The 14,267-nt window shown below is 42.1% G+C and overlaps 1 protein-coding gene across 13 annotated transcripts in view; it reads right to left on the bottom strand.

The window, feature by feature from the left end:
- Positions 1-14,267, bottom strand: part of LOC145354415 (uncharacterized) — a 266,934-nt gene that overhangs the window by 130,642 nt on the left and 122,025 nt on the right. For all 13 annotated transcript variants that reach the window (XM_080205707.1, XM_080205705.1, XM_080205706.1 and 10 more), the window contains 3 exons: positions 11,549-11,665; positions 3,278-3,409; positions 2,206-2,316 (listed from right to left, as the gene is read on the bottom strand). In XM_080205707.1, the coding sequence (XP_080061833.1) occupies positions 2,206-2,316; positions 3,278-3,409; positions 11,549-11,665 (360 nt within the window). The remainder of the gene's footprint in view (positions 1-2,205; positions 2,317-3,277; positions 3,410-11,548; positions 11,666-14,267) is intronic.

The following is a 14,267-nucleotide window of genomic DNA, read 5'->3' on the forward strand; positions in this document are numbered from 1 at the left end:
TACTGACCCAATACATTGCATTCAGTGTTATCCAAAGAAAATTATGTTGGTGATTCTACTCCTTAATCTACAATTTAACCAATTCAAATCCATTTGTAAATCCTTAAACCTATTCATCTCAAGTTAGGGCAGCAAGGTGGCACAGTGGTTATCATAGAATCCCTACAGTGCAGAAGGAAACCATTCAGCCAATTCAGCCTGCACCAACAACAATCCCACCCAGACCTTATCCCCATACCCCAGGTATTTACCCTGTTAATCCCCTTAACCTACACATCTTGGGACACTAAGGGGTAATTTAGCATGACCAATCAACCTAACCCGCACTTCTTTCGACTATGGGAGGAAACCAGAGCACCCAGAGGAAATCCACAGATACGGGGAGAACATGCAAACTCCACACAGACAGTGACACAAAGCCAGAATTTAACCTGAGTCCCTGGCTCTGTGAGGCAGCAGTGCTAACCACTGTGCCACTATGCCGTCCCATGGTTATCATTGCTGCCTCACAGTGCCAGAGACTCGGACAACTGTCTGTGTGGAGTTTGCACATTCTTCCCTTGCTTGCATGGGTTTCCTCTTGGAGCTCCAATTTCCTCCGCAGTCCAAAGATGCACAGGTTAGGTTGATTGGCCATACTAAATTGACCATGAGCATCAGAGAGATTAGCAAGGAAAATAGGTGGGGTTAGGGACTGGGTGTTGTTGGTGCAGAATTGAAGGGCTAAATGGTCAATCAAGTTAACCTGTATATCTTTGGGCTGTGGGAGGAAACAAACAAACCACTGTGCCAATTGCACTGCCCTCCGCTGATATTTCAAAGGATCAAATTGGCCAACAGCTGGATCAAAATTAAGCATCTTTTCAGCAGATAGAAGTCCTTAACTGGCTGCTGACACATGACATTCTGATCTCTGACACATTGCCAAGCCAGAATTTTCCGGTCACACCTGCCCTGAGGCCAGAAATTCCCACCTGAGGTCAATGGACCTTCAAAAGGTCCGTCAATTTTTGCGTCCCACCCGCAACAATTCCCACAGCCAGCAGGATTGGAAAATTCACCTGCCCCAATGTCTATCATATGCCAGATGTGTTAATATACTGTCCTCACAACATTGAGCAATGTCAAATTATTGGCTAAGGAACAATGGCCCCACTTGTTCTGCACCACTGCTGCAATACGGATGTTGCAGTCCCTACTTAACGGAACAGAATAAATGGAAATATTGATTTAATAAGAAAAGTATAATCTTGCCATCATTGGACATAGAAACAAATAACTTCCTATACAAGTTTTGTGATACCTCTGAATACATACCAACAAAACAAAATTTAACTAAATCAGAATGACACTTAGTTAAAGTTTATTTATTAGTGTCATAAGTAGGCTTATATTAACATGGCAATGAAGTTACTGTGAAAATTCGTTAGTCACCACATTCTGGTGCCTGTACACTGCGGGAGAATTTAGCGTGGTCAACACACCTAACCAGCACGTTTTTCAGACTGTGGGAGAAAACCGGAGCACCCAGAGGAAAGCCACGCAGACACAGGGAGAACATGCAGACTCCACACAGACAGGGACCCAAGCCGGGATTCGAACCCGGGTGCCTGGTGCTGTGAGGCAGCAGTGCTAACCACTGTGCCACTCCTAGTGAATGACATTAACAGAGCTAAAAAATATATTGCCACGCTGAGAAATCAAGAACAAAGTTAAGGATTCTACAGAATTCCAAGAAGTCATTGTAATTTTTTTTTCATCAAATCCACTTGAGAATCAACCTCAGCAGAATGTGCACTGTTTAAAATAGGAGGGTGAGATCAGAGACATCACAAGACAGTGCGACTGCTCGTCAAAAGATAAATACATTTATGACTGAATAAAATATACTGAAATATGGTAAAAATGCAAGAACAGGTCTCACAACACCAGGTTAAAGTCCAACAGGTTATTTGGAATCACAAGCTTTCAGAGCGCTGCTCCTTCATCAAGTGACTCAGCTGATGAAGGGGCAGCACTCCGAAAGCTTGGGACACCAAATAAACCTCTTGGACTTTAACCTGGTGTCGTGAGACTTCTTACTGTGTCCACCCTAGTCCAACACCAGCATCTCCACATCATAGCTGCAAGAAACAGAGAAGTGAAGTATCAGCTTCATAAAAGGCTGAATGCTGCAGAATAAATCTTTGTATAAATTTGCAATACCTTATTGAAACATGTTCCACATCAACAGCGTCTGTCCCACTGCACGGAGGAAGAGGAGGAGGAGAAAAAGGAGAAGGAATTGGCTCTGCAGTGTCACCGTACACAGTATTGCTGGAAAAAAATGATCAAACATGAGTCAAGTATGGCACAGGCACGTACACAGATCCAATACTTTGCTCATCGATTTGAGCTAGTTCATAGTGTCATCAATAAACAAAAGCAGAACAATGTCCTTCCAATGATGTGAATTATTTTACGTTATAAAACCTATAATAGATTAAAGTCTTGCGCAGCGTGTCAAACGTCTAGTGCGCGCGGCCAAACGAGAAGATTTATAAAATTGTCCCACTGGTGCACTAAGCTGAGTAGAAGAAGCTGTTGAGCTTTCATTTTTCTCCAGCTAGATAGATGGAACCCATGCATCTTTCATCTGCTAAGTGTCATCAATGAAACGAGTTTCATCATCAAGAGTTCAATTTCCAGGACCACTTATTAAACTGGGGGGATGGAGAGCTTAGAGAATAGCAGTGTTACACAGCTTTGAGTAGGCTGTACTTTAAGCTGCAGTTGAGGTGAATCTTTAGCTTCCCCCTAAGGTGCTGCAGCATGACTCTGACTACATTGCCTGAGGGGACCTGGTATCAGATAGGCAAAGGATGATGCTCCACCTGATCAGACTGTTAGCACTCGCAGAAAGAAAAGAGATCAGTACAAACGTCCTCTGTAAATCCCTCAACGTCTTCAGGCACCTGATAACATCTGCTTCCCATCTGATATCATCACAATGAGAGCTTCAATGTTGAAGGCTGAAAAGAACAGTATCTCGAATCATTACAAATCAAGTCTTGCTGTTCCCTGTGCAGAGAATGGTGAATACGTATCCAAATGTGATCATTTTCCGGCCAGGTCTTTTTATTGAAAATAAAAAGATTACCCTGTGTCACAGAATCATGTGTCACATATGGGCAAATGATTCCCTATCTACTAGCAGCTCTTACTTTTTATCTGTTTAAAATACACTAATCCTCACTCAGAATAATAAAGCAGTTGATGAGAAGTTTTCACCACATACTATAGCTCTTTTAGGAGATGTGCTGTATCAAACAACGGCTCATCTATTCCATTTGACTGCAGGGGCAAAGATAAGGTTGCAGATGGACGAATAGGGTCAACCTCCTTTCCACAATCACAAGGCACAGGAACACTGAAAAATTAAATAGAATCATCAATAACACATCTCAAAACATGCTTTAACTTCCTAAAACCCTGCTGGTAATAATTTACAATGGCACCGTACATTATTCAACACCATAATCAAAAGCAGTTAAAATCTTAAAAGGTGCCATTAAAATGACTGACAAATGACTTGACAAAAATTTGCAAACAAGAGTGATCCAATGGTAAGATGATGCCTTTACAACCCTTACGGATGCGGAAAGCTACCTGCAGCCCTAAGCAGATTTAGCATACCTGTGCAGGTTAGTCAACTTGTTATTTAAATATTAAATTGCAGGTGGGCCCATGTTATAATCTGTTTTGTTTAAAATTGTTATTGAGGATTAATTAACATGTCAATTTGCATCAACAACTTTCCTTATCCAATTCCCTTTAACTCTTAAACTAGCGGGCATAGGTTTAAGGTGAGAGGGACAACTTTTTCACAGCCTGTATGGAATGAGCTGCCAGAGCAGGTTAATTGCAACAATTAAAACATATTTGGACAGATACATGGATGGAAAAGGTTTAGAGGGATATGGGCCAAATGCAGGCAAATGGGACGAGTTCAGTTGAGGAAACCTCGTTAGCATAGATGAGTTCGGTCAAATGGCCTATTTCTCTATGACTCTACTCCGAGAGGTGAATATTTGACACATTTGATTCCTCAGTCACTGGCAGCAACTGATGTCTCAACCAAACATCCCTTCTTCATCTAGGAATGAAGACAGTGAATTTCAGCAGCTGATTCAGCTCCGAAGGCCAACTCCATTCTGCTAGATTTAGTTCTCATCTGACACCCGCCCTCATACAGGGGCAGAATTCCACTTTCCCTTCCCTTTCCTGGACTGGATTTCATAACCTCTATCTGTATTCTGATGGAATGAAAGTCAAAATGGGACATCAGCATTTCCAGGAAGAAATACAAGCAAAAACTATGCCAAGAATTTTTCTTTAGTTATTCAGAGGCCCTGCGGTTAAACAATTGCTCTCCCAATTTCGATCTATTAGGATCCAGTATTGGAATCAACCTGGAACCATCTGTTTGTATGTTACTGACTACATTGGTGGTTTACCAATGAACCATCAGTGATGCTAGGTTAGAAATCTGCACAGGTTTCATACAGGAAATGCCATTTAAAAAACATACCAAAAAAAATCCCAAACTATGCAGTGTAAATTTTTTCAAGCACACACAACAGCAGTTTGGCAGAGGCAACAGCCTTGTGGTATTATCACTAGACTATTAATCCAGAAACTCAGCTCTGGGGACCAGGGTTCGAATCCCACCACAGCAGATGGTGGAATTTGAATTCAATAAAAAATATCTGGAATTAAGAATCTACTGACAACTATGAAACCATTGTCGATTGTTGGAAAAACCCATCTGGTTCACTAAAGTTCCCTTTAGGGAAGGAAATCTGCCAACCTTACATGGTCTGGCCTACATGTGACTCCAGAGCCGCAACAATGTGGTTGTTTCTTAAATGCTCTCTGAAATGGTCTCATAAGCCACCCAGTTCAAGGGCAATTCGGGATGGGCAACAAATGCTGGCCAGCCAGTGACACCCACATCGCATGAAAGGATAAAGAAAAGTGAAGAGATGTGGCATATCAGCAGTAGTCATTATAATAATTATCATTACAGAAGATGTGACTGACTTGTAGGTCCTCACTAGTAAAGTTATTTTAGAACAAACCAGAAGGCCATTGAAGATTTTATTGCTTCATAACTACAAATTAAATAAAAGCAGTGTTAGGAAAACTCAGCAGATCTGGCCATATCTGTGGAGAGAGAAACACTTAACATTCTGACACTAAGATGACTCTTCTTCAGAATTGCAAGCCACAAATGAAGCTATTCTATGTTGTGTCATTAACTATGCTTGATATAAATCAATTATAAATCACAAACATACTCGACTCAGTTTATTTCATAAAAAATGAAGGGATCTCCTGAGTTTTGTTTTATTTATTTTTACATCTAGCTAATCCAGCCTGTGCACTCTCTTTCCGCCATGCATTCTCATCTGATTGTCTTTGCAACTTGTACATATTGCCAGTGGAGATGTTCAATGGGGGACAATAGACATGTCCAACTCTGCAAGGATAGAACAAAATCCAAATGGGACAGTGCCACTAACAGCCCCCTCTAACTCAGGGATACCAAAGCTGTTTGTCATCTCAATGGAGGACACCAGAATCCCACTGGCACACCAAAGAATGTTAAGCCTACATATGACAACACCAACATCATGATGTTAACCATCGAACATACATTGCAGTATTCGCTGCAATAGCTCAGTGGATAATTCTAGAAGCTGGAAGTCCAGCCCTTCCATGTTTTGTTGCACTGAAATTTTTATGTCTGGAATATTCAATTCAAAATTAAGTTACAGACTTCTGTCCTTGGTCTTCTCTGTTCTAAGGGCAGCCTCATTTCCATTTTCAATTTGACATGGGAAGCAACACTTGTGACAGTGACCCGCTGTTCGCTTTCTGGAGTGTGTTTGAGCTGATGTCGATGCTGATGTTTGAGGGCTGATCCATTTATTCATGTTGCCTGGGGGTAGTGCCAATGGACTTTCAGAGCAATCTCAATGAAAATATACCATTGGAGTGCCTAATTGGCATACTGGTCTTTGCCAACAGAATTCACGATACTTAGACTTATTCAAAATAGAAAAATGAGACGCTGCTTACTTCCAACATGCACATCACATGAATTATTTATACATTATTCAGAAAGAAATGTTTTTAAAACTCATTCTCTCAGTACTTTGTACATTGCAGATAGCCACTTAACAGATTCGGTCTTACCCCCCTCACATCAAAGCTTCCTGCTCCCTCCTAGCATATGTTAGGAAATAATTTAGACAACATGACTTTAGCAAGTATCTTTTTGCAGATTAGCGGCGGCACGATGGCTAGCATTGTTGCCTCACAGCACCAGGAACCCAGGTTCAATTCCTAGCTTGAGTCACTGTCTCCCCATGTCTGTGTGCATTGCCTCCGGGTGCTCTGGTTTCCTCCCACAGGCTAAAGGTGCGTGGGTGAGGATGATTGGCCATGATAAATTGATCCTAGTTTCAGGGGGATTAGCAGAGCAAATATGTGGGGTTACGGGGATAGGGTGGAATTGTTGTCAGGGCAGGTTCAATGGGCCGAACGGCCTCCTTCTGTACTGTAGAGATTCTATTCTATGATTCAAATCTTGGTTTGGGTCATTGTCTGTACGGAATCTGCCTGTTCTCCCCGAGTTTGCATGGAATTCCTCCGAGTGCTCCAGTTTCCTCCTGTAGCCCGAAAGACATGCATTACAGTGTTAGCCTACTTGTGACACTAATAACTAAACTTTAATAAACTTTTAGTTTGAATGTGAGCTTTTGCTTGCCTACTTCTTTTCCACCACTTGCTAGTTGACATCCAACTTCTCAGTATCCTCATGCATCAGTTATTTACAGTAAGTGATTCGGTAGGCAAATGGAATGTTTCGTTCATTGCAAGGGGAGTGGTATATGAAAGTAAGGAGTTTTTACTGCTGCTGTACAGGGCACTGGTGAGACCACAATTCAAACATCCCATACAGCTTTGGTCTCCTTATTTGAAGAAATATATATAATTGCCTTAGAAGCAGTTCAACTCATTCCTGGGATGAGGAGTTTATCTTATGAAGAAAGGTAGAACTGGTTGGGCCAATCCCATGGAGGTTTAGAAGAATGGAAGTTTATCTGCTTGAAACATACAAGTTCCTGAGGGAATTGATAGAGCGGATACTGGTCTACCTTCTAAGACGGAAATAAAAAGATTTTTTTCCCCCCCTCAGAGGGCCAACTGTCTCTCCCCCAAGAAGATGTGGAGGCTGAGTTATTAAATTTATTCACTGCAGAGTTAGGCAGATTTTTGATACACATGGGAGTCAAAAGTTATGGGACGGGGTTGCGGGGTGGGGGAGCAGATTGCAAAGTGGAAATGAGATCACAACCAGGTCAGCCAAGATCTTATTGAATGGCAGAGCAGGTTCAAAGAGCTGATTGAGACCTAGAACTGTACAGTCCTTCATCCACAATATGATCTAATTCTTACTCTGTAAATCAAGGCTTTCTTTATGTTTTATATCAGAATGCATTTTTTTGAGTTTACTGGTTCCCCGCTCTGTCCTAGCTTGGGAAGCTCGTTGAAAAATGCATTACATCTATTTCCTGACTTCTCTCGAGTTATTCTGTGCACCTGCAGGACACTATCGAGCAGGATTGCTCACAGCATTAATGGGTAAGCTGTAGCCAAAAGTCAATTGGAATGTAAAGCAGGTGATTCTGTTGATAATCTGTAAGGACACATGGCACCCTGTCTCTAGATGAAGGAGTTTCAGCAGAGCTAATAATATGTCAGACAGACTGGAAGCAGTTATTCAAGTTAGAATGTAAAGTCCCAATCGACCTATGGCAGCTGTTCCAGTAAAGTTAATTTTGGAACACAGCACTGAATAATGACAGTTAGGAACACAAGGCATTCCCTTAGTATGATGGCATCTGCAGTAAAAGGAATCCGGACTGATGGCCTTATTTGTGTTATCAGTCCCTCTGTCCTAAAAATACAGCAAACAGAATGAACCCTGCACACAGCCCAGGCATGACTCATCTCTCTTGTATTTTGGGCCCTTCATGCGACATGGCAATTATCATAACCGAGCTTGATGTGACCTTTCCCAGCACCCAGGCATCTTTATTAGGACCAAAAGTTTCAATTTCTTTGGAATTAACATCAGTGAAAGAATCCCCCTGAACTAAATTAAAGGAAAAGTGCAGATACATCTTTCAAATGTTTCGGGAATCAAACACCATTATTCACTGCCAGTGCTCTTCATATACACACTAAATGACAAACAGAAAAATTAAATATACATAAACAAGAAAAACTTTTGTTTCTGGAGCTCTCCGGGGACCGATTATCGTGGCTCAATTGCTAAAAAAAAGCAAAATGACCCCATGTGTGCATAATGTCATTGATATAAAGTGATAAGCCAAAACAAAACCATGATGAGTCAATGTAGGCTGTCCATCAATTAATCCAAAGGGGCCAAAATCTGATAAGAACATTAGTAGTAGGAGCAGGAGTAGGCCATCTAACCCTTCGAGCCTGCCCCACCATTCAACAAGATCATGGCTGATCTGAAGTGGCTCAGTTCCACTTTCCCACTTTCTCCCCATAACCCGTAATTCCCTTGTCTATCAAAAACTTATCTACCCATGACTTAAATATATTTAGCGAGGTAGCCTCCACCACTTCAATGGGCAGAGAATTCCAGAGATTCACCACCCTTTGAGTGAAGAAGTTCCTCCTCAACTCCGTTCTAAACTGCACCCCCCCCCCCCGTTATCTTGAGGCTGTGCCCTCTAGCCCTGCTGTCCTTTCTGAGTGGGAAGAATCTCTCTACCTCTACCCTATCCATCCCTTTCATTATCTTATATGTCTCTATAAGATCCCCCCTCATCCTTCTAAACTCCAACGAGTACAGACCCAGTCTATTTAATCTCTCTTCATAGTCTAACCCCCTCATCTCCGGTATCAGCCTTGTGAACCTCCTCTGCACTCCCTCCAAGGCCAAAATATCCTTGCGCAAGTGCGGCAACCAAAACTGCACACTGTACTCCAGCTGCGGCCTCACCAGTACCCTATACAGTTGCAGCAAGACCTCCCTGCTTTTATATTCTATCCCCCTCGCTATAAAGGCCAGCATCCCATTCGCCTTCTTGATCACTTGCCGCACCTGCAGACTGGGTTTTTGCAACTCATGCACAAGGACCCCCAGGTCCCTCTGCACCGTAGCATGCTGCAGCTTTTCGCCCTTTAAATAATAATCCATCCTACTATTATTCCTGCCAAAGTGGATAGCCTCACACTTGCTGACATTGTACTCCATCTGCCAGGTCCTCGCCCACTCGATCAGCCTATCCAGATCCCTCTGCAGACTTTCCACACCCTCCGCACAATTTGCTTTTCCACTCATCTTTGTGTCATCAGCAAATTTCGTCACCCTACATTCAGCCCCCTCCTCCAGATCATCTATATAACTGGTAAATAGCTGAGGCCCCAGCACCAAACCCTGTGGCACTCCACTAATCACCAACCGCCAATCAGAATAGCACCCATTGATACCAACTCTCTGCCTCCTATTAGACAACCAATCCTCTATCCACGCTAACACCTTACCCCCAAACTCCATGCCACCTAACCTTCTGAAGCAACCTTTTGTGCAGCACCTTATCAAACGCCTTTTGAAAATCGAGAAACACTACATCCACTGGTTCCCCTCTGTCTACCGCACTAGTCACATCCTCATTGAATTCCAAAAAGTTTGTCAAACACGACTTCCCCTTAACGAATCCGTGCTGCGTCTGCTCTCTCAAACAATTCTTCTCTAGGTGCCTCGCTATTTCTTCTTTGATGACGGATTCAAGCATTTTTACAACTACAGACGTTAAACTAACTGGCCTATAATTCCCTGCCTTTTGCTGCTACCTTTTTTAAACAGCGGCGTAACATTAGCCGTTTTCCAATCTTCCAGCACTTCCCCAGAATCCAGCGAATTTTGGTAAATAATCACTAAGGCGTCTACTATCACCTCAGCCATTTCCTTCAGAACCCTGGGATGCATTCCATCTGGTCCTGGGGAATTGTCCACCATCAGTCCCACTAGTTGATCAAGCACTACCTCTCTAGTGACAGTGATCGCATTCAGGCCCTCAACTCCTACCATTCTTCTATCTTTAATATCCGGCAAACTATTTTCGTCCTCCTCCGTGAAGACCGAGGCAAAAAACTTATTTAAGGCCTCAGCCATTTCCTCATCCCCCACCACTAAATCCCCTCTCTCATCCTCTAAGGGTCCAACATTCACTCTAGCCAGCCTCCTCCTCTTTATATATTTGTAAAAACTTTTACTGTCCTTTTTTATATTTAGTGCTAGTTTAGCTTCATAGTCTATCCTTCCTTTCTTTATCATCTTCTTCGTCAATCTTTGTTGATTTTTAAACCTCTCCCAATCTTCTACTCGCCCTGATGACATAGTCTTTTTAATTTGGTCTGGACTCCACCTCTAATTCTCGGCAGTGTTCCTTCAAATTGATGCTGGAAGCTGAAGATATTGGCATGTCATGTCTCTATTTGGCTGGAAGATTCAAAGCTGATTTGCAGTTAAAAGTAATATTCGTGCCACACAAGTGTCAGGCAATGACCATTTCCAACAAGAGCAAATCTAACCACCACCACATGACATTCAATGGCATTACCAATGCTGAATCTCCCCACTATCAACATCCTGGGACATTGACCAAAAGCTGAACTGAACTAGCCATGAAATACTGTGATTACAAGAGCAGGTCAGAAGCTCAGAATCCTGCAGTAAACAGCTCACCTAACTCCCCAAAGCCTGTCCACCAACTGTGAGGCACAAGTCAGGAGTCTGATGGAATATTCTCCACTTGCCTGGTGGGTGCAGCTCCAATAACACTTAAGAAGTTTGAAACGATCCAAGACAAAGCAGCCCACTTGGTTGGCACTCCATGCACAAACATTCACTCCCTGCATCACTGACACTCTTGTGTGTCAGAAGAAAGAGTGTCCACCGTAAACAAGATGCACTGCAGGAACTCACCAAAGCTCCTTCAATGGCATCTTCCAAACATATGACTGCCACCATCAGGGCAGGTGATACATAGGACCAAGTTTCCCTCCAATCTACTTATCATCCTGACTTGGATCTATAGTGCCTTCACTGTTGCTGGGTCAAAATCCTGGAACTTCCTCCCTAACAGCACTATGGATGTACCTATACCACACAAACTCAGCGGTTCAAGAAGGCAGTTCACCACCATCTTTCTGAAGGACAATTAGAGATGCCTAGCCAGCATACGTTGAACTTTTTTTTTTAAATCAGTTCTTCGGATGGAAGTGAATGGAAACCAATCTACCATTTAACTGATAGGAAGTAATTAATCTCGTGACACCAATGTGTTTCACAACAAGCAGCCACCCACACACGGGTTAGGCGAAACCACTAAATAGAGACAAATAAGATTTTTTTCAGAAATAATAGGACTGAATCCCGATTTATAATGTTTAGTACCTTAGAGCAAATTCTTCACCATCATTCTGGAGAAGTACATCATCCTTCAGCAGGGAAGGAAAATCCACCAGCAGATTAGAACCACCCGTATCTTTGATGTCACAAGGCACAGAAGTACTGGTAAAACAGAGAAATGATTTTTTAAAAAATGAGCATTGTTGAATGAGTTGCAATAAAGATTTCTTTAAATCATTTCTTTTAGAATCCTCCAAGCATTTCAGCAGGGGAGACCCCAATAGATGGCCTGAATGGTGGCTCTAACTAAAGGCTGGGTCTTTGTTGTAAGAACAACAATTTGAAATAAGTCGATTATTGTGTTAAAATAATCTCAAAAGTTGTTGTTTCAATTGAACCAGAAAGGAAAATTGGCAGCAAGAATGTTACTTTCAGAATGAAGGGTTCCAGCTTTAAGGTTCAACTTGTGTAATTATCAAATGCTCAAAATGAATGACCTCAACTCCTCGCCTGACTTCCAACTGGAAGAATTATTCAGACAGTAACAGTAAAATTGCAGAGGAAATGCTGACTTTGCTCAACTTAGGCAGCTATAGGTACAGATCAACCCAACGTTGGCCCAATTCTGAAAATCCTTAAAATGCCAGCGACAGAGATTAATGTATTTTAAAATCCGTTTTGTTACATTAAACCAACCTGACCCACTTTTGTTGCAATAATACCATCAAAGCACAATTCTATTCCACAACATAAATCTCAAATGGAAAAAGTTTGTTCAGATTAGCTTTCAAAATGCCTTTGCATCAAAATGCCAGAATTTGGTTTGAATGTCAAGAACTGTGGTGTATTAAAACATGAAGGGATGGTTTTCTTGGGTTCAGGGAAACAGGACAGCTGTAAATAGGAAAGAAAAATAAATTCTACTAGTCAGATCCACCGAGATAACAATAACTTTAGTGAGCCACAACTACAATTTTGTTAAACATTTTGCATTAAAAGTGATACAATGCACCATCCGGAGGCAAACCTGCGCAAGTTACTGCAGTCATCGTTGGCATCTTACTGAAAACATTATGGAATACTGCACCCAATACAACATCCCTACAAATAAGTTTATTTAACAGTCACAAGTAAGGCTTACATTAACACTGCAATTAAGTTAGTGTGAAATTCCCTTAGTCACCACACTCCAGCACCCCTTCGGATCAATGCACCTAACCGGCATGTCTTTCATACTGTGGGAGGAAACCAGAGCACCTGGAGGAAACCCACACAGACACTGGAAGAATGTGCAAACTCCACACAGACAGTGACCCAAGCCAGGAATTGAACCCACGTCCCTGGCGCTGTGGGACAGCAGTGCTAACCACTGTGCCGCCCACGTCCAACATCTGCCATCCCTTGTGTGTCCTTAATTCTCAGTGGAAATTACAGACAAAATGTGATGCTGGACGAAATGCTACCTATGCGAGATGGTGTTTGAAATATGTTTTTGATGTAACAGAAGTATGATGCCGGTGCAAGTGCTGGGATCTACCAGCTGGGGTCCTCCAGTGCTGGTGTACTCACAAGTGTCAACAATAAAAGGGAGGTTTCCTATTTGAAATATTCCTGTGTCAACGTGGGTGTCATTACAACAGCAGACATGGGAGAAATAGACCAAAACAGTATCATTGGCAATGTCAAGAGCTCTTAACACAGAAAAGTTTCAATAGTTCTGGAATCTGCTGGAAAAGTCTTTTGGGGGAACCAAAAATCAAAAAGCCTGGACTCTCACTTAAACCCATCTTCCACTGGCTGGGGGATTGATATACCAGCTTTCACACAATCGTCCATCAGATCTCAGGCCAGTCCCAAGTGAATCTCTTGTCTTCAAGATTGTAGTCTTGACCATTGAATCCAGGGAAGGAACAATATTTGAGGTAGAGTTGGGGGTTTCCCCAACATGACCCCCGTGGGCATTAATAAACACAGGACTTGACACAGAAAATTCTGGTTCTATTCTAATTCATTGACCTACTCCCATGTTCCTGCCCAATACACCAAGGTAGGTACTTTGATGGTATCGACACTTACTCTGACCATAAAACATAGGAGCAAAAATAGGCCATTCAGCCCAATGAGTCTACTCCACCTTTCAATAAGAACATGACTGATCTGATGTGATCATCCACGACTGCACTTCCTGCCTTATCCCTACAATGTTTGATCCCCTTACTGATTAAAAACCTATTCCAACTTCGACAAGGATGAGGGAATGTCTGTCCTTCTGAAAATTAGTTCAAATTCTGGTTAGCGCGATGAGTCAAATAAAATCAAAGTACAATATTTAAGTAAAAACTACATTTAACACTATTTTCTACTTGCTTTTCTGATTATGCACTTCTGTGCTCTCAATTTTAATTTGACTTCTTTTCTTCCAGGCCTACCTTTTCTGTGCCTTTTGAAATGGTTGAACCCCTTACTTACCCGATTCCTGCTTTCTTCATGTTCTTGTGGTCAGCACAAGTGGAATAACTTAAATAAAAATTAAGTTTTCAGTGGCTGAAAATTGGCTTGGGGGGGGATGTTCGCTCAGCAACTGGAAGCTCACATTGCCGCTCTGCTATGTCATATCGATGTGTAAAAAAAATGTGTGCACAGGAAAAAGCTCTTGATAAGCACGACCCCAGTAGGCCACACCCAGGATAAACGGATCTGAGGCACACAAGCAGCTAACTAAGAAAAATGAACTGGAGTGTTTTGCAATGGAATTCATTTCATG

The sequence above is a fragment of the Carcharhinus amblyrhynchos genome, chromosome 17 (assembly GCF_965287045.1).
Source record: "Carcharhinus amblyrhynchos chromosome 17, sCarAmb.v2.hapA, whole genome shotgun sequence".
Classification (NCBI taxonomy): domain Eukaryota; kingdom Metazoa; phylum Chordata; class Chondrichthyes; order Carcharhiniformes; family Carcharhinidae; genus Carcharhinus; species Carcharhinus amblyrhynchos.